This window comes from Neofelis nebulosa, chromosome 13, assembly GCF_028018385.1.
Source record: "Neofelis nebulosa isolate mNeoNeb1 chromosome 13, mNeoNeb1.pri, whole genome shotgun sequence".
Classification (NCBI taxonomy): Eukaryota; Metazoa; Chordata; class Mammalia; order Carnivora; family Felidae; genus Neofelis; species Neofelis nebulosa.
Window position 1 is genome coordinate 48,515,424 of NC_080794.1, and position 21,195 is coordinate 48,536,618.

Genomic DNA, 21,195 nt, shown 5'->3' on the forward strand with positions numbered 1-21,195 from the left:
GAGGCATTCCTGATCTGGGGGAGAATCCTAAAACTCGTTAGAGTACTCATCAGCCGTAGAGCTTCCATGGACCTGACTCACAGTTTACCCTGTGCAGGAGGGGAGGGGAGAGGGACCGTGATAGAAGCAGCCCATTTTTCCATCTTAAGTGAATCTGGTGGACACTGATGCCCTGCCTGGCCGAAGGCAGTATCAGTGGAGCAGTTGAGAGTGACCCTGTTATCCCAGGCCAGCCACAGCCACTGCAAGGGTGCAAAAGCAGATACTCACCAACACGCCCTGAGGCCACTGGAGAAGAGGCAGCAGATGTGGAGGCCAAGGGCAGTGGCAGGGCTGGTGCCACTGAGCCTTGGGACAGAGAAGGCCAGCAACTGTTTAGGGGTTGAGAGACAGCCAGTGTGCTCCCCACTCAGGGAGGACCAGCTGCTCTGATAGGAACAAGCGCTACAGAGTCAGATAGCAGAGGAAGTGTGAATCCCAGCACTGCCACTTACCAGCTTTGGACCCATGCCTTTTTGAGTCTCATTTTCCCTTCCTATAACTTTTAGATAGAACTTTCTACCTTGCGGGACTGGTGAGAAGATGAAAGAGCATTTGTATGTAAAGGGTGTGATACAATCCCTGCAACACTATACTTGATCAGTAAACAGGCTGCTGATATGAATAAGATAATGGGTGTTCTTATTTGGAAGCCATTATGATGCCTTGGAGAATGCGTATTTTGGGATTCAGGTTGAAAATCAGGAGTAGTTCAGAGCAAGTGTTTGGTGGCAGAGGATGGTTGGCTGTGCACACACCTGGCCAGAGAGAGGCCACTTTGCAGGAGACCTGTCCCCCTCCATAGCAGCTGATCGCAGAGAACCACTTGGCTGATTGCATTGAGATCATACACTGGGCAAGGCGGCCCTGAACAGCCTCTTTCCTCCACTGGACTATTTTGCCACATCTGATGAGCATGACTTCATCTGCTTGCATTGCCCAAGTGCCTTGTTGTGTGCTTTCAAAATTTATATACATGTGACTGAACTAACGCATATGGACCTCAGTGTCTGTGTGTACAGGTGTACATGCGCCTGTGTATACTTATTTTGTGTATTGATAAGACTCGCTGTTGGTGAATATTTTGTTTTCCTCTGAGCTTGGACATCTGGTTGCCCTGATGACTGTATGCTTGAATCTGCCAGCAACTGAACCCTCCTTGAGACACATTTGGTTGCTCACCCTGGTACGCCCTCTTCCAGATCCTGACCATTGGTCATTGCAAATTTCCGTAGCAGGAGTTTTTCTTGTTGTGGAGAGAACCTCTCCTCTCTCTGGGGCTCAGCACCCAAGGTCAGGTTCAGAGATGAAAGAATGAAAGCTGGAGGGAAGGTCTGACTGATATCATTGATAATTGTTCCTTCCTCTTTTGTAGGACTGTTAGCCTGATTTATTTGGAATTTGTGCACTTTTTTTCATAACTGATCTCTCTGGCTACATACCATGGAGAGGGGTTAAAATATAATAATTAAAATTATTAGCATAGAAAATTTTTGCCTATTTGGAGTTTTCAGGTATGAAGGGTCAGCATAAGAACCCAACATGATTTCATTTATTAAAAGCAACTAATGGGGTGAAATAAAATAATGTTTTCGGTATAAGGAATATTACATTACGAACAGAAATGCTCTCTTTTATTGTGTCTCTTTATCTATTATTTATTTATTTTCCTTAAGGAAAGGTCACTTAAAAATTCTTGGAACTTTCATCTATCTCGTGTTGCCAAAGCTAAGAGCACAAAACAAGGCTTTTGTTGAGACACAGGTGCTAATTCATGAGCACATGTCTATGGGAGTGAAACGTGAGCTCCCCAAGAAAGGGAACTGAAAATGAAGGCAGATGCCCATGAGTAACCCCTTCGTCTCAGAAGCATAAGGTCATGCAAAGCATAAGGTCATCCACCAGACCTTGCCCCTCTCTATGATTATTAAATGAGAACCAAAATAGCAGAGGAACCAAATATCCCTTCTGTACCATCATGGCCATCAGGCCCAGTGATCTTGTCTTCCTTGGTGTGTCTTTGGTCTTCTTTCAGTGCTGGAGAAGACAAAATTAAATATGGAATTAGTTCTACCTTGGCAAGATTTGGGAAGATTTAGAATTTAGGAACTGGGCAGTTCCTTAAGGAAACATAGCCTTTGGGAGAGCTGTCCAGATCCATCTGTCTATTCAGATAATCTGGGAGTGTCTGCTGGGTCTCTGCCTCTCTGCCCCTCAGCCTTTGGAATTTGCACCCGTTTGGTGCATTTGGAGATGCCTGTCATTGGTGCAGGGGCACAAGAACAAGGACTAGACACTATCCTTTCAGTTCCTGGAAGTTGAGATCTTGAGAATGAAAACCAAACTCCTTGGGTTGGCCCTATTTGGTATAAGGCTGACAGAAGAGCCGCTTCTCCCTGGAAGGCCTAGAAGTCAGAGGGGAACCTTGTGATACAAAAAGTTGGGGTGGGGAGTATATGAATCTGGGGGGTCCAGGGCCCATGCTGATGATTCCAGGCAGATTAATATTTATTGGAGAATGGTACCTACAGACACATCCTCTGAGGGTTGGCTATTGAAAAGCCATGCCATGGTCCCTCAAACAATGACAGTCCCTTAGCCCTTAGGCCTAAGCACAGAGAAACAACTTATCTGAGGTCAGAGGAAGTGTAGGGATGAGAGAGGAAACAAAGTCAACTGACAGTTAAGAAGTCATTCACTCCACAAGGCCATGGGAGCACTTCTCCATGCAGTATGGATAAATTCTCTCCCATGAGTTTTCTAATAACTCACATTTTACAGGAAATTGTTAGGTTAACCGAAAATTAGAATTGTTTCTCAGCCTGTCCCTCACGTTGCCCCCTGGTTGATATGGAGGGACTCTGGACATATACCGGGTAAGGAGGGTGTGCCTCCACCCCCAGGCATGTCTGAGACTCACTTGGTCAGAGAAGTCTCTCTCACCACTGCCCATGCCAATAGGACAGAACTCAGCTCATGACCACAGCATTCCCTGGGAACAAGCAGATAGCATTTCTTCACCGAAGAGAAGAAGAGGGTAGGGAGCAAAGTCAAGTTTTATTATTAAACAACTTTAATCCAAATGCTGATTATTATTTGCAGTGTCTGAAGGCACAAAATATACCTAAAATGTATGGAATAGTCTAAACAGAGTTATAAATCCAAAGAGCAAAGCATGAAAAAAAGATACATTCTGAGCTGACACAGAAATCTGAGTTGGGATTTTTTTTTTTGAGAACTTACTTGAATATCAATCATTTCCCCTCATGCCAAGGGTAGGAAATTTAAAAAATAACATAAACATGGTGAAGAATAAATAACACCATGAGGTGTTAAGGATTTTTTTTTTTAATAAGCAGGATGCCTTTTCCTCAAAGGTATACTCTCTCTCTCTCTCTCTCTCTCTCTCTCACACACACACACACACACACACACACATGCACACACCCACACCCACCCACACACACACACACACACACCTGCCATCTCTCTCCTCTCCCTTATACCCACTCTAAGCAAAGCTGTCCAAGAAGACATCCATGGCGTACCCCAGAAGACAGATCATCTCAGGAAAAAACAGACTTGGGAGTGAGATAAGGCAGTGAGACCAGAATTTGATTAAAAAAATAGATATATATGAAAAACTGACCATCCAGGGCAGGGCCCCCCAAAGTGCTGATGGAAAGAAAATGAAGCCTGCTCTTCCTCAGGGTAACTGTCGCCCACCTAGGCTTCACTATGCGCATGCACCCAGCTCCTGGTTCTCCACGCTCTGATTGGAGAAATGTCAATGGATTGTCTGGGGAGCGCTAACATCAGGCCATTCTCAGCATCCAGAGATAAATAACATAATTATAAACACTCTCCTCTCCAGGGTGCTTTTAGCTGACTATGTGATGCCGCCGTTCCTTTCTGCTCAATCATGTCAGTCAGGACTTCAGGAAAGAAATCAATCCGGGGCTAGTTATCACCCTCATAAATACACCTCTGGAGCAACTCTACAAGGCTATAGGAGATGCAGTCAATAGTCTTTGTATTGTTCCATGACCACAGATGGGCTCTCAGCTCCCTGATGACTGCCCAGCCAGGGATGGGGAGGGGAGCCCAGCCCTCTTGGTGCCCAATGTGGGCTGTGTGCACCATCCTGGCAGGTTAGGAGAGCAGAATCACCTTTGTCGTCAGCTCAGATTACTCAAACTGCTCTGCTCCTACTGGTTCTTTGTCTGGTTATAAGGTTTAATTGTCCCAAGAAAGACAAGGGAGGGAGGCGTGGCTATCTAGCTGTCTTAGCCTTAAGGAACAGAGCTACCAGTAGGTTCCTTAGCTTGGGGATAATCCTGGGAATCTCAGTGAGAGGGGCCCCTGCCTATTGGCTGGATCACCGCTTGAAGGCTTCTTGTCTGGAGAAGGGGGCAAAGCAGGGAGTAAGGCCTCACACTGTGTTCTGGCCCCATTTGGCAGACTGCCTGCAGGGTTTCGGACCTGGAGACATCCTTTTAATTCTGGAGTTAGTTCCCTGGGTGATGAAGAGTCACTTGTGTTTACATCACACCAAGTTCTGCTGCTCCTTCTCTAGGAGCCAAGGCTCCTTCCTATCTGAACAAACTATTCCCAGCACTGCCCACCGCCTAGAGTACTGGTCTGCTCACCTAGGGCACCTCCCTCCACTCCTCCACCATAACCCTTTGACCCGAAACCACAGGTCACAAATCCCAGGGGTTATTCTCCCTCTGCCTGGTCTCACCACCTCACCTGGTCCACACACTACAGCTAGCATTTCTCTATCCCCATGGACAAGGACAAGCCCACCACTGCCAAGCCTCCCAAGGCAATGATGGAGCCTACCTGCCTTCTCCCACATTCTATCACTTGTTGATTCTTCTAATTAGGAAAAGAAAGCAAAAAAACACAAGGCCAATAGTATGACCCTAGAGCATGTCAGCATCAAAGCCCTCAGAGATGGTCGCCTCATTGTGGGTGCTTCTCTTGGGCCCACTGCACACTGTGTCATGCAGTGGGTGAACAAGAGGACTCCCCAGGTTCCGGAAGTCTCCTAAGTCCCAGGCTGACAGGAACAGCTGATCACCATATAGCCCTGTGGCCTGGGGTCAGACCAATGCTGGCTCACTGTTTATCTACCCGAGAGGATTAAAGAGGAACCAAGGGCCAGGAGCAGAGGAACTTGGCAGGAAACCATGGGACATAGCAACAAGCAGCATTTGGGGCTCCTCTAAAGGGACTGGCTGCTTATCTTTCCCTCTCCCCCGGCAGGAAGGGGCTTCTTATCTGATCACCCCTCCTGCCTTCAGAAAGGCCCAGGAACAGGGGGCTTCTTTGGCACTTCAGAATGATCACAAGTAATTTGCCTTTTTATTCATATAGAACAAAATTTACAAAGTCATTCATACAGTTTTTGTGGTTTTTTTTTACTGACTTCGAAAATTGGGAATATTCAAAATACACTTTTACCCCACTCCATTCTGTCATTATTTACACATATGTACAAGAAAAATGAAAGAGTCTTTGTGTGTGTGTGTGTGTGTGTGTGTGTGCACGTGTGTGTGGTTTGTGTTGTTGTTTTCTTGTATTAAAAAGCTCTGCTGGTCGGGTGGGTGGATGGGCGGGCGGGAGGGCAGGCGGCGCGGTCAGATGGAGGTGCCATGGGAGGTGTCCAAGGCCTCTGGAAGGACGCCTCCCGGCACAGGCTGGAAGGACATGGGGATGGGGGTCTTCACCGGGCTCTGGCGGAATAGCCCCCCATTGGGCGACCTGTGTTTGCACTGCATGGAGGGCATGGTGGCCGAGCTGCTGAGGGGCAGCGGCAGATTGCTGCTAGGCCCTGACGAGAGTGTCCGGCTGGGGCCGTGGCTGCTTTGCTCTGGCAGAAAAGTGCTGACCGAGAGCTGTGTGTTCTGGTACTCTCGCGTCGGCTCCAAGGCTTGGCTGGGAGCCAGGCCCCCCATCTCCAGGGCCGAAAGCTCAATGGACGCTGGGGAAATCTGCTTGTGAGCAATGTCTTCATCCATTAGACTGTTCATGCGCCGGTGAACCTGCTCCAAATTCACTTCTTTGTCCTGGAGGGAAAGCACAGGAAGGTCAGGCCAAGCCCTCACATGAGCCAAGGCTGGCTTTCTACAAACCCTGGGAGGCCTGGAGACCCTAGGCATGTTAAGCCTGGTAGACACTAGGTGAGCACTGCCCCCCCCCCATTCCTCCCATACCCCCTCACCTACATCTGGGTGAACTTCAGTTATCTGGGAACTGGTGGCCTAGGACACTGCCCCAAGGTAGCAAAGACCCAGAAAGCAGGCCTTGGCAACATGTACCTTCCCTCCTCACTTGGCCTAGAACCACGGTCACACTCAGAGGCAACCCCTGCGAGAAGATGCCTTGAAGAACTGGCAGAGACAGAAGGAGGAGAAGGGAGTTCCCGCGGGAATAAAAGGAACTGGTCCTTGAGCCCCCAGGGTGTCCTGTGTATTTACCACGGAGTTCATAATGCTCAAAGGGCCTGATGTGATCATCCCCATCAGACACAAAAGGAGGCTTGGGTTCAGGAAGGTCAGTGACCTCCCTGGAATCACCACCCTTGTGAATGGCAGAGGCAGCAAGGGAAGGCTGAAGCAGGAAGTGGGCGCCTGGCTCACCCTAAAACCCTTGTTCTCTCCATCTCCAGAGATGCCAGCAAGCAGGCATGTCCTTGTCTCCAAGGCCCATGGGGCTGGTTCCTGGATGAGGAAGATGGTGGAGATGGTGAAGAATGGGTCTTTGCAGGGCTTAGATGACTTTCCCGGTATCAAGAATGTAGAGACAGCCAAGAGGGTGACCCTGACACTCGACTCTTTCTCCATAATGTAAATGGTGGCAAGGAAATGGTTTTGTTTATTTGTGTGCTTAAGAAAGAGAATAAAATTCACTTCAAATAACTTGATGTTTTGTCTACAATATCAAAATAAATCAAGGAGGCCAAACTGCTTGAAAGCTCCTAAAAGACAAAGATGAGGTACTCTATTTGCTCAGTTCCCAGTGAGGTGGGGCATAAGACCAGGTGTCCACAAAGGAGCCATGCCAGCTCCCCAATGAGGTTCAAAGTTCCACTCCTATTTTTAGGCAGCATGAGTGCCAATGTGACAGGCAAGGCCATGCCTACCACCCATACTTCCCTGATGTCAAACTCCTAGAGAAATACCATGTCAAAGCTCTGCTCTGAGATAGAACACCACAGGCTGTCTAATGGTAACATCCGTACAATAGAGAGAGGAGCCTGTCCCGGGCCCATCTTATAGGGCAGTTAGAAATACCACAGATGTAAAGGCCCTCAACAGGCTTTCAAAAGATAAAAGAAGGAACCACACAAATCTAGGGGGCCATTCCAGTGGCTGTTCTGAGCTCCTAGGAGGCTGGTGGGAGAGGATCTTTCCCAGGAAGAGGCCACCCTGAGTAGCTGGTGTGAATGCCCCTCTCCTATGGGTTGCTAACCCCCATGAAGTCTCAACTCAGCCTTCCTCAGGCAAGGAAGTTGCCTCTGCAGTTTACTCCTTCTTCTCAGTGGCCCCTGGTGTGGAGAAGGCAGGGCCACTGCTCTCTCCACACCTCTGCTGAGCTCAAGACTGGTAGTCAGACATTGGCTTCTGCCTTTTCCAGAACCTTTCACAGAAAAAGAAAACTGACACCCCCCACAAGAAAATAAGAAACTCATCCCAGGCCAAGAGGAGACCTGAGAATAAGAAAGCCAACTGATTTGAGGATGGAAGGTACTATGGGGCATGGCTCCATATCATAGATGGAACAACATCAGAATTCACTGGCATAGCTCCATGGGCAGAGCTGACATTCCAGGGATCGGAAGCCCCACACAGCTGAGCTCAGCTCACTGATGCCGGGAAACCAGCTCCAAGTTGAGGACACCACTGGGTGGCAAGTGTCCTGGGTAAAATCAGGGAAAGTGGCTGGAGACTACCAGGCCTTGACTTAACCTGACTAAATGTAATGCATGCAATGTCTTTCACTGACTCTTTTAAGGCTGTAAAAAACTACAAGACACCAAATTCAAGTTCTCTTAATTACCTTACAACATGCTGATCCAGCTCTGTACAACTTTGCCTTTTTCTTTCTGTTTTATCTGCTTTGTTGTTAGTCTTGCATATGAAACCATTTTAAATAGTTTTTTAAACTGCTATAGTAGTCTCTGGCTGTTTTAAGACCACCAAGCATCAATTATCCCTTCCTAAGACCATGGTCTGTTTGCTTTGAGGGAATTACTTCTCACTGGATAACAGTTTGGAAGGTGCCCTGCCCGCTTGTAGCTAAGACGAAGGACCACTATGCAAACAAGGACAATAGGAATGAACTGAATCCTGAACAAAGAGATAAAGAGACAGAAAAGAGTTGACTGTCCATCCAATAATGCAATAGTACTTCAACAAACTTTCTGCTCCATGACTGTCCTCCTAGATCTTGCCACCACCCCCCAGGTTCTCTGGACAAGTCTGACTCCTGCCCACCACCCATCCTGCTTCTCCAGCCTTCTCATGGTTGCTGTGTGCCCCTGATAAACTCTGGGACAGATAAATCTGTCATCTCCACTGGCCAAACTCAGTGCCACAGCTGTGTTGGTAAATATCTGCATCTATAGGCTATTTTCATTTCAAAATATGGGAAGGGCAGAAGACAAGTATCAGAGATCCTGGTAGCTGGATTAGTTGAGAGAGAATTTCAGAAACTTTTAGGGTCTCATAATAGAACCTTCCTTTCTCTTTGCAGACAGCAAAGCTTGGAGAAGGCTTGATAGCCAGCTGTCCCTGCTGGCAAAGTCTTCAGTTTCCACTGAAGAAAAACCGATGACCAATGGACCTGGATCGTTGGAAGAATGGGTTAGTTGCATGATCTCACCATTTCCTCCTTTAGATTTTCTTTCCAGGGTTCTAATAATCCTTTTGGGGACACAATGAAGTCACATTTAAAAGTGGACTAATTTGGAGGGGAAGGCAAGTATCTTGGTCCCAGTCCTGTTCATTCTGGCAGTTAAAAGAAAGGGTAAGACCCTTTTTCTCAGAAAGTGTTCAGAAGATGCTCCCGATTTTGCAGGGGTCTAGAGATAGAGAAAGGAGAACTTCCTGTCCAAGAAGACCACAGGAAAGCAGAGAGTTGAGAGTGGGGACAAAGTGAAAGGAGCCCTCTCTATCGAATGCCAGGGCCACAAAACAGGAGAGCTTTGGGGGAAGACCAACAACCCAAAATACTCTGAAGAAAAATGTGAACAAAGGAGGTCTCTGAGATGAAATCCTTCACCCGGGAAGTTTAAGGCAGAAGAGGTTCAGGGGATGGAATTATAAAAGTGGTTGAGACTAGGCACCAATCTAGCATAATAATCACAGCTGTGAGGACTTGATCTGGTACTACCAAAGTATCTAGAATAAAAACCAGCCCAGAGCGTAGGTATGGCTACAGCCCAATTACCTGAGAATCAGTACTTTTGGAGGAAAGAGCTTGAATATAGTTTCCTAAATCCATATATGTTTCTTCTTGCCTCAAGTTAAGGACAAACGAAGCAGTTCCAAGGACTGTAAAGCTGTGCAGTGAGTGTCAGCTTCCAATTGAGGTTAGTCATTAGCCTATAACCTTTCCACGTCAGGACACAGAGAAAACATCCACACTAACTGAACAGACTTTCCTGGGAGACCTTCCCACCCCAAATGGCAGTGAAGTAATTAATCCTCTCTGCACCAGTGGGACATCATTCTATTCAAATTCTGTTACTGCTGGTAGCTAGCTCCAACACAAAACAAATCCCAGAAGAACAAGATGGCATCGTGACCTGCCCATATTTGATTGTTTAACTGGACAGAAAATGAGAAAAACTTACGAAAATGCCTCCCCACCCCCCAACACAGGTAGTCTGTTTGAGCCTCCAATCTATTTCTAAGCTGCCTGCTTCTTCCGCCGTCTAGAGGTCAGATCTGAAGTGCAGAAAACTGGAGAAAACCACCTTGTACGGTAAAGCCTGGAAGCATCGTCTTGGATCACCTGGGGCCACAGATTTAGCACACACTAAGTCATTTCCAGTAGTCCCCGGCCAAGGAACGAGGAGGCAGAAATAATCCACCTGCTCAAGGAAAGAGGCAGGAGTGATTTGAATAATTATCTATATTTTAGACAAAATGGGACATTCTATTATGTTATGCAAATTCAAATAATGGACTTTTTTATGTGAACTACATCAGTTTACATCCTCATTATCTCAAGTTTTTGGTGTTCAACCGTACGGAAACTTGCTGCTGTCTTCATTAATTTACTGTAGGTAACTGACCTAGTCAAACATCCCTGAATATGACATAAAATCCACGGACTGCATTTATCCATGAATCCGGCTGAATTCCAGCTCTGTGTTTCTCACCTCATATTAAACATGATGACAGATGCACCAAAAGAGGTTACTGGGGACCCTCTCCCAGGCATTGTCTTGCAGAGAGATAAAGTTCTGTAATTAAGCCGCTGTTCACCAACGTGGAAATAATTCAGCGTACTGGAAAATGGTAATTAACTAAACTATCATCTATGTAACAGCCAGTTACACATGGGACTCGTTAGAACAGGCTTTGTTTGGTGTCCAATGGCTTTTACTTTAAGTTGAGCAGGAACAAAATGGGACAGGGGACTTCACACCTGACTGGGATGGTTGTAGAGGTGTTCTCCCATTACCACTGACACCAACCGGGTTGTAAATGAGACCCAATGGCTGGGGGAAACGCCATCAATACGAACTTCTTAAGTGTTGCTCTAAAGGCTTGCCCAGCCCTAAAGGACTGGTCTGGAGGTCTGAAAGTAGTGGCTAGGTAAGAGCAAAGAAATTGAGCAGTTAATGAAGTGGTCTCAAGAGATGATGGACAGTTTTCAGAGCATCACTGGGAAAGAGTTCTGATGGATTCTGTCACAGATTCCACAGGGGAGGGCAAAAAGAAGAGAGAGCTGATGGACATCTCCCATCATACGTGGTAGCAGTAGGTGTACCTGAGGTGAACTGAGGCTAAGGGTGAAGAGATTCGCTCAAGGTCACACTACTTCATGCTAAGTGGAGTATCAGGATCAGAGTCCATATCTACCTGCCTCCAAAACCTGGGCTCTTTCCAACTATGCCAAGCTGTGTGTTCCCAATTTCCCCTTGGGAGGATTGTGTAGACCAGTGGTTTTCATCCTTGGCAGGATGTCAGAAGCACATGTGGAGCTCTTAGAAACTACAATTGTTCAGATCTACCTAATAGGACCCTTTGGGGAATGGAGCCCAAGCATCTGTATTTCTTTTTTTTTTTTTTTTTTTTTTTTTTTTTTTTTCAACATTTTTTTTTATTTATTTTTGGGACAGAGAGAGACAGAGCATGAACGGGGGAGGGGCAGAGAGAGAGGGAGACACAGAATCGGAAACAGGCTCCAGGCTCCGAGCCATCAGCCCAGAGCCTGACGCGGGGCTCGAACTCACGGACCGCGAGATCGTGACCTGGCTGAAGTCGGACGCTTAACCGACTGCGCCACCCAGGCGCCCCTATATTTCTAAAAACCTCCAGGATTAATCACCTCTGATGTGCAGCCAGAACTGAAAGTCATTGATCCAGCTGAAATGATTACACAACAATTTAACATTAATAACGTTTTCTTTATAGGAGCCCAGACTGGTTCATTCATTCGATAAACACTTTTGAGCTCCTACTACCAGATGAGCTAATGTTCTTGGTAAAGCATCCATCTTGGTCCCTGGCATGTAGAAGGTGCTCAATACTTCGGCTATATTCATCACCTCTTAACGAGAGGCTCCACTGTTCCAGACACTGGGCAAAGTGATGGCAATGCGGAGGTGGAGAAGTGCCAACAGACTCCAAGCAGGGAGAGGCAAGTAAACCATTAGCAGCAATTTGGAATCAGCCAGCATGAGTGCATACACCCAGGGAAGCAGCCCATAGAGGTGAGCAGGGGAGATTTTACGGAGGGGAGTGATGTCTGAGCTGCTTTTGAGATACACATTGGTGTAAGATAAGCATTCACTCTCTTCTTGCTAATAGCTCCTGGGATAAGGGCTTACATGCACACTTGCTATCCTTACCCTCATGCTAAGAAGTCTGACATCAGGAGTGTAGCCACTGGGCCAGACTCAGTTTGTGGCTGAAGAGACAAACTGGGGTGCAGAGGATGTCAATGCCTCGCTAGGAGCCGGCATCCTGGCTCAAGGAAAAAAGCCCAAGCTACACTTTTAATTCCCCAAATCCTCTGGCAAATGTCAGGCAGGAACCCCTGCTCCTGCACACACCCCATGGAAGGCCCAGTGGCAGACACAGCAATCATATCCCAGTTCTGTCCCTGCCCATTCTGCTGTTCATTTCTCTAGGGCCAAAGATGTCTTCCTCCAATGCTCTTGAAGGCAATCAGGAGAGTTAAGAAGATAACATGTAATCTTTCTGGCACAGAGAAGGTGCCCTAAGATGTGAATTGTCCTCCCCACACCCCTTACTGCCCATCACAAGGTCCTTGGGAGGGAATAGGGCCTTGGCCACCATTCGCCAAGCATGTCCCATGGGCAGGTGCCGCTTATGGCACTTTCCATGCCTTCCCTCATTGAACCTCAGAGCAACCCCATGAGGCTGGCATAAAGGAAGAGGGGAAAGGTACAGGAGAGAAAAATCTCTACATGGAGTTGGAAGAAGCATCAGAGGAGTGAAGGCAGAGAAGGGTGCAGAGCCAAAGGGGGTGTCCCCTGCCACAAATCCTCCACGGAGAGCAGGCGTGTGCTTCCCGGCCACACAGACAGCAGCTGGCCCACCGGCTGCTACTCTGCCGCTGCTGCCCGGCCACCCTGGCCTCTGTCAGCTCCTGTCTGCGACGGAAGCAGGGACGGGGTGGGGAGGGCAGGCAAGGCAGGAAGCACAAACATTCCAAGCTCCCAGCCCAGTGACGGATGATTCATCCCTCACTCTTCATGTCATCTCCCATTTGTGCGGTTCTCATCTTTATTTCATGAATATTTTATTCTTAGAGCAATGGCTCCACTTCCCCCATAAATCTAGAGGGTGGCTCTTTACTGCAACCACAGAGTCTGCTGCACTCACCTGCACTGGGTAACTACATAATAGTCTGATTCCTTAGAAAAAATACGAGCTCAAATCCACATGAATATTAAGGGGTTGAACGCACATTACTACTCTTCCTCAAGTAGGTGTCTAAAGTCTGAAGACATCTCAGCACAAGCCATTAAACACAACTAAACTACACCCAAAGACAGGTTTCTGGCTCTTAAGAAATACAGCCAGTGCCCCAAAATGAAGCATTCTAAGGTAAAGCAGACACTCTCACCTAATTGAGAATGCTGCTCCATAAAACACAGCCAACCAGTAACACAAAGTGGTTCTGGATTAAATACCGTTAATATTTGTGGAAGGTTTGAAAGATATGCTTCTAATATCCTGTTGTTTCAACCCCCTCCTGGTTCTTATTCCCTCCATGATGAGGGCTCAACCACTTGGCCTGACATCCAAGTCCCTTAGAGCAAGTCCCTGCTCCCTGATCCAGTGTCCTCCACTCACATCCCCTTGCTGATGGCGACACTCCAGCCCCCACAGCTCCAGGAGGTGTGATGACTGTTTACCTCCGTGTTGTTCACCCTACCCGAAAGGCAACTTCCAATCTCACCTCCAGCTCTAGGATCTGTACCAACCCTTCAACACTTCACTAACTGGGAGGAGCTCTTCACTAACTGATACCCCTGCCCTCCCTATGACCCCAGGCTGGGCTGGGTGCCCCTCAGTACATCCATGGTACCCTCTGCTCACTTGAGAATAGCCTTGATCAATGGAGGCTGCTTTGGTCAACCTCTCTACCACATCTGCTCCTGCAGAGGTAAGCCCCCTGGGGACATGGACTGTTCCCCCACAGGCATATATTTATGAAAGGAAGAAGAGAGACGGAGAAATTTCATTTGAAAATCAGAAACTCATAAAAACAGAAAAAAGATGGGGAATATTTCCCTCTTCTATCATGCAACCCATAGCAACACCAGAAGGGGCTGGAGGAAAGGCAGCTACCATGCTTTTGCAACCTGTCTTTTCACTGGTCCTCATTCCTGTCTGGAAGCAAGTTGGGGGCAGGTGCAGAAACTTCCATATTTTCTAGGCAGGACCAATGTATTTCATTCTCTCTTATGCCTCAGATCCTGGGCTTATGCAGAAGCCAGAGGAGAAGACAGAATGCTTTGCTGACAAGAAGAGAGCTGTTCCTCACAGCTGGGTCATTTCTTGGTCTCCTGGTCTTTTCTCTGTATTTCTTTCACGTCTGCCTTCTATATCTCTCCAAAAATCAATCCCCTCACCACTCCTTCTCTCTCTCTCCCCTCTCCCCTCTCCCTTCTCTCTCTCTCTCTCTCTCTCTCTCTCTCTCTCTCTCTCACACACACACACACACACACACACACACACACACAGTAATCATTCACTTTGGCTGCCCAGGCTAGGCTTGTCACTAAACACTAAACTAGGGGATGTGAAGGGACATGATGACCAGAAGCAGATGAGAATGCCCTGTCCAAAGGAAGAATGGCCTCTCTCTGCACCTAGTTCATACGGGACATTCTGGAGGGCAGAGCCTGTTTCTCCTGGGCACCCACTCTGCCCATGCCATCCCAGGTCAGCACTTCCATGACAGGGAGATGCTCACCCACCCAGAGAGCCTCTCCTGCTCCCCTGACCCAAGGGCATGTGCACTGAGAAGTCAGGCTGTGGCTGATTGGGTCTGGAAAAAAACAAACCCAAACCAAACAATATGGAGAGTGAATGCAATGGGATCTTGTCTTCCCTTGTCCCACTGGGGATGGCTCCAGGACCACCCTACCCTGGGTACATGCTGAGGCTTCTGTACATATAGACTTGAGGCTGGTAAGGGGACATATATGCAGACTTTCCTAAAAACTACTCATCGGAATAATTCACAGTCCCTCTCAATGACTTCTTCACAAAAAAATTTCCAGGAGCAAAAGAAGTTCAAGCAGAACCATTAACTGTTCCTTTCAGTGGCTTTCCCTTAAGTCTCCTCCTTCCTTCTCACCCGTGGCCCAGGGGTGACCAGAGAAGCACTGAGGCCATGGGAGACCCAGGCCTTTTCCACTTTGCACTTCCTTGCAGGGAAGCACACAGAAGGCAGATGAGGAAGATGGATGTCCCCAGAACATTTCCAACATGCTGAATCAAATGGCAAGATCCTTCCAGCAAAAACTAAGTTTGATGACAGAGAGCTTGCTGCCTGGTATGAATGGAAAGTCTGTCCTCACCCCCACCTTGCCAGGCGCTCCATTACAGACTGATATGGGGTATGGCCAACCAGTCTCTCCACGCTGCAGAGATGGTGGCCATGGCGACACTGCCTTTCTGGATTTGGCGCTGGTTACTTTGCTGCATCTTGTTTGAAATTTACACCTGTTTGTAGCAACATAATCTGTTGATTAGAATTCAGAAAATGCTGAGGTATAGGCAGCACAGAGGGGCAGCCCTGCAATCCAGTGGCTCGGCTTATGTCTCCCTGCCTGTGTGTAGGTTTCCGCTGGCACAGATCATCCCCAAATGGCACTCCTTGCCACCCTCCCTTAGGGGAACTGGCTCCAGGGTCCCTTGGTGGAGGCTTCATATAAAAAAATGGACTCAAAGAAGAACAAAACCCCAACGGAAGGAAGTGTTGTGGAAAGAATCAGCTTGTGGTTGGCACACATAAGGAGGGATTTTGTGCCAGAACTTGAAGTCTGGACAGAGCCACAAAGTTCCCTGTGCTCGGTGTTCCTGGAGGAACATGGGCAAGGCCGGGCCCTATACGGAGGGGGAAGGGAAGGGGAGAAGGGGCGATGGGAGGGGAAGCGGGGGCCAGGCCCTACTTGCATGCTGGAAGAGCAGAGCCCTGTGGCCCTTGATGTGAAGGCAAAGAGAACCAAGAAGGAATGAGATCTCCTCTCTTACCCTACAGTTGGTCTCTCCAGGTCAGGGTGGAGGCACATGGGCGGGGCAGGGTGGGGAAGGGCTCTCTGGCGCTGCTCATGCTGTACCCGCTCTATAGATAAATACAGGACTTTAGTGGCCATGGCTGGTGCCTCGGCACTTTGTTCAAGCATAAAAACATCCCCTACATTTGTTCTCTTGCTTTAAAATCAAAGTAAAACAATGACACCATCCCCCCAAATAAAACACTGCCGCCTCTAGACAAGTGACTTCGGTAAATACTAACTGGAAGAAAACCGCCCGCCGAGTGGCCCAGTATGACTCTCCTGCCTCTAGGATGCAGAAAGGAGAAGCAGGACTCAGGGCACGGACCTCTTTGGGGGTCTCCTGGTGGCACCGGTTGCTGTTCCACCACAACTCCAGGGCAGCCACCAGGCAGGCCAGGAGGAGGCCGATGGCCAGGATGCAGAAGACCCCAGCGAAGCTGTGCAGCTTGAGGGATTTGCCGTCGGCCTGGGCACTGGCGTGGCTGGTGAGGTCACAGCGGCCCATGTGAGGCCACCACTTTTGCTTGAGCACGTCCAGGTCCCCAGTGTCCTGCAATTCCAGGATCCTGCAAGATACAATCCACATGAGCCACAGCCACCGGCCTCATCAGTGTGGTCATGGGGGCTTTGGCCCATTCCCCACCATGCTGGCCCTTCCACAGACCACGCTGAACCGTGGTGGCTCTTATTCTGTCCCAATTTTTCCCTCCCCAATCCATTCTCCCACTGTGAGACAGTGCTCTTCCCAAAATACACATCAGGTTTGTCTTTCTCCTTAAAAGTCTCAATGCCCCCCTCCTACCACTGCCCATGGATAAAGTTCAATAGCAAGCACATAAGGACCCTTCACATGGGACTGGGAGCAAGCTCTGGGGATAAAATAGGAAAATATAGAACTGGATGAGGCAATATTTGGACTGTGGACTTGCAAAAATGCTTTCTTTAAACCTTCAATCCATTGTAAGTTTCTCCCACCAGGATTCCCCAAATCACTCATTCATTCATTCGGTTTGAGGAGTATCTGCCTTGCGCTATGTGTGATGTTCAACACTGCTGAGGGTGCAGTCCAGAGACACATACATGGACCTTGAAACAATTAGAGCAATCAATGTGGACACCGAAGCTGTGATCAATACCATGCCACGAAAGTACAGGTGCTAAGAAATGGTGCACTGGGTGGGTGTCCAGACCAGGGGGGTTACAGGGCGGATCTCATCAAGGAAGTGACAGGTAAGCTGCCACCTGAAAGAAGGTTAGTCATCAAATAGCTCACACTTGTCTGGCACATTCTATGTGCCAGGATATATGCTAAGTGCTTGACAGATAGTGTTTAATTGTCATGTCAACCCTTTGAGATGGTTCCTTCCATTCTCCTATTTTTATACAGAAGGAAATGGAGGCACAGAGAGGTGAAATATCTTGCCAAATTCACTTTGTGGTTGGCAGGGATGGCATTCAACAAGAAGGAAAAACTACAGCCATGCTTGAAAGTCTTGTCTGGGCTAAGTGCTCAGCATGTCTGAGATGCTAAAATATGGCCACAGAGGCTGAAGAGTGATGGGTGAAGAGGAAGACGGTGGGAGAAGAAGCTAAAGCAGGAAGAGCAGAGAATGTCGGTTCTGAGAGGGTATGAGAGGGAGTCTGGATTCCATCCTGATCACCAAGGTGGGGCAAACCCCTGGGCTCCTGTAGTCCCCATGCAGGTGTTTGGATGGTGGTTTTCCTTCTTGTGGCATTTTATGGACTCCCTCTGTAATCCAGTGGTCTGAACAGTGAGCTAGTAGAATCTGGTAGTCCCCAGCCTCCTCATACCCAAGCTTTTCCATCTGGGGAGGGAGACTTTTTCAGCCTGGTACGTGGTGATATATCCAGGTGATAACACCTGCTGTGACCTCTCTGAGCCCATATTCTCAGCTCTCTGGGTGTACACAGTTCAGGAGAAGTGGTTCTGTACAGCCAGGAGAAGCTCACTTCCAACTGTCCAGTTGAGCAGTCTCTGCCCTGGACCTGCATTGCAGGCCACCTGTGACCATAAGCTGAGGCTGAGGTCTATGGGCTGTGCATGCATGCATGGGCTGTGGCTGTTGGAGAGGGAAGGTGACAGCCCAGAGGGGGTCCTCTGACCTTTCACCATCATGGACCCAGCATAGCATGGCCTTTCATAGGCTGTGAATAGCTTGGCTCGGTACAAGAAGCAGGGAATGGAGGCACCAGATCTCAGCTGGGTATGACAGAACAAGTGACTTGCTCCTGCTTAACCTTGGCTGGCTCATCTTTGCAAGATAGATCCACGACCCCACTAGGTGAGTAGATCCTTCAAGATGGGCTGTGTGTTACTCTCCATGGTTTCTCCTGAGCAAGCAGAGTGGTGGCACAACTTGGGCCATCAATGGATGTTGGCCGCATCAATATGTGTATGAATATATTAATTGAATCATGAAAACTAATCTAAGCTAAAATGGCCATGGTGAGATAATGAGATAATGTCTGTTAAGAGCCAAGGACACAAGTCAGCACAAAAGACTTAATATGCCGCTGTGCCTGCAGGGACTTGGCCATTGAGATAAATGCATGATTGACATGTGCACCTGTGCGCCTTGGGCTTGTGTTTGGTATGCCATTGAGCACAAGATATCTCACATGGCACATCCCATGATCACCTGGGCAGCTTCAGTGTCCCATACCTCTGTATGGCGCTGGACATGTTACAGAAGCTGGCCACTGGTTCATGCTGAAAGGCCACTATTTAAGTCTATGCTGGCAGGTCTGAATAAGCTGGGCCTCCTGGCAGTTATAGGAACCCCAGGGCTGGATATGCAGGATCTCAGGGCTTTGAGAAGACTCGTGGGTAGACTAATGGCTTGCTGAGGAGAGACAGCAGAGCTTTGTATTTAGCACAGATTCTGCTCTGATGGACATCATGCAAACACAGACCGTGCCATCACACTAGCCATGGTATGCAACCTCTCAATTTCAGTGCTGTTATTACTAAAATCTGAGATCATAACAACTCCTACCACAGCATGACTGTGGAAAATGGAAAAGGGACACATGGGCACCACTCAGCTCAAGATATGGCAAGTAATAAGAGCTCCATAAAAGCTGGTAAAATTTGCACAGTCTGATGGCCATGCTGACCAGCAGCCCTATCCAGTCCAGTACTGATATGCACTGCCTTTTATTGAGAACATAGTAGGGACTGATCATTTCCCATTGTTGTAATCCTCCTAGCAGCCTGCAAAGTAGTTCTTAGTGAATCAGTTTTACATCTTGAAGACCTGAGGCTTGGCATCTAGATGACTTGTTCATGGTTGCAATTAGAAAGTGGCAAGATTATTCTTCAGAGCTGGGGCGTGCTGACCCGGGAGGCCATGCTCTTTCCAGATAATCAGGCTGCTAAGTGCAGTCAGCGGGCTCTCTGAGAGTTAGGTTCTGGTCTACGGGACCACGAAACTCTGGCCAGAGCATAGCTGTAGGGTCTGATTTTTACTCCTCCACTCACTGACTGCAACATCAGGCAGGCTGCTTAGTTCTACCGATGCTTCTCTTCTTCCTGCTCCTTTTAATTGTATGCATTTTTATGCCCAATATTATTTCAGGAAGAATGTAAGGCAGTTTATAGGGAAACATAGAATAAAGTAAAAACAAACAAATCAAAAAGAAAATTTAAACATATAAGCAACAGAGGAAAGATAAAACAAGTCACGGGCACAAAATCAGTCCTAGAACGAGGCTAAACTAATGCACACCATAATAATCTATACTCCTGCTTATGAGTAAGCCGGAGCGATAATAGCCACTTCCTGAAGCCAGTTGTTCTATTTTCCAGACAGATATAATTGCAGGTGCTTTCCTCTGGTTAATAGTTGGGGAGCCTGCTACACAGTAGGTGCTCTATAAATGGCTATTAGGTTGTTAAACATTTATTGAATGCCTGCCCTGCGTGCCATGGTCCACAAACAGGCTACAGCACTCAACCCTGCCATACACACTTAGAAGGCACAGCCTATAGAACCTGTTCTCTGCCAAAGCAAGGGCGTGTACCCATATTCAAGGAAACAGCTTAGTTTCCAGGATGAAGGGAAAGAAAGTTACAGCAGTTCCAGGTAAGACCAGGATCTGTGATTTCTGTGAGGCCTTTTTTTCCCTGTAAATGGCATAGTGCGTTGTTTCCTGGATCTGCCCCCTCCCTCCTCTCAGGCATGCCCCAACTAGAGGCAGCTCACGGTTCTGTAGGCATCATACAACGGAGAGCCTCTCAAAGAACCACTGGCAGTCGTACATTGACGACCTGAGGTCAGAGTGTTCCTTCTAAGTAGATACCCATCTGCCCAGGTAGGGGAGGGGGGATGCTTTCAGCCCAAGAGAGGCTGCAACACAGAGACTTAATATGCACTCTCCTCCCAACTCTACCAGGAGCTGGATGAGTGAGCCTCTCTGAACTTCAGGATGTTAAATGAATGACCTCTAACAACTCTCGCCCTTCCAAATGGATTATCCTCAGTGCTGGGATGCCTGTGTTTACCAGTCAACTGGTGTTGCCCCTAAGCCTGGGTACCATGCCAGCTTTTTCATTTGGACACATCTGCTATTTTGGATTTTGGTGGACCAAGATAGCCTGTCCTTTGGGATTCCTCTCTAAGCTCCTTAGTCCTGCCCTCTTCACTCACCAGGATGTCACCTCACAGACATGTGTGGGTGATGGGCCCAAGGCACAGATGTCCTTAGGAACAGGAGCCCCAGTGAGCAGGCCACTGAGCTCACCAATGCTCCTCACTTTCACCTTGTCTGGTAAGGCCAAGACCCCTAGTCAAAGACTAAGATAAGTTTTCTGGCAGTAAAAGCAGGGTGTTGATGACAGACTTTTTTTCTCAAGGAAGCTGGCCAGGTGTTCAGATTGAGCACTTGGAAACTTGATCATGCCCAAGGGTCTAGAGTAGACCAGGCTCAAGAAGGGATGGACTCCCACCAGCAAATTACATGGGAAGCTTAATAGGCCAACACAAACTAGACACAATGTTTCACTTCTGGTGGAGGGTATCCATGTGCCTTTGCTTGGGCTAGAATACCCAGGCCTATAAAGCCCTCCTCCCCTCTTACCCCGGTCCTCCCCCTACCATTTGCTAGTATTAATTACCAGGAGGCTGATC

At 48.0% G+C, this 21,195-nt stretch overlaps 1 protein-coding gene across 4 annotated transcripts in view; it reads right to left on the minus strand.

Moving 5' to 3' along the window:
- Positions 1 to 3,077: 3,077 nt before the first annotated feature.
- GRID1 (glutamate ionotropic receptor delta type subunit 1) overlaps positions 3,078 to 21,195 on the minus strand; it is a 703,858-nt gene continuing 685,740 nt past the window's right edge. For 2 of the 4 annotated variants that reach the window (XM_058696896.1, XM_058696895.1), the window contains 2 exons: positions 16,371 to 16,611; positions 3,078 to 6,113 (listed from right to left, as the gene is read on the minus strand). In XM_058696896.1, coding sequence (XP_058552879.1) covers positions 5,685 to 6,113; positions 16,371 to 16,611 — 670 coding nt within the window. In that variant the 3' untranslated portion in view covers positions 3,078 to 5,684. Of the gene's footprint in view, positions 6,114 to 16,019; positions 16,111 to 16,284; positions 16,612 to 21,195 lie in introns of all 4 variants that reach the window. The other 2 variants (XM_058696898.1, XM_058696897.1) reach the window with 2 other exon arrangements.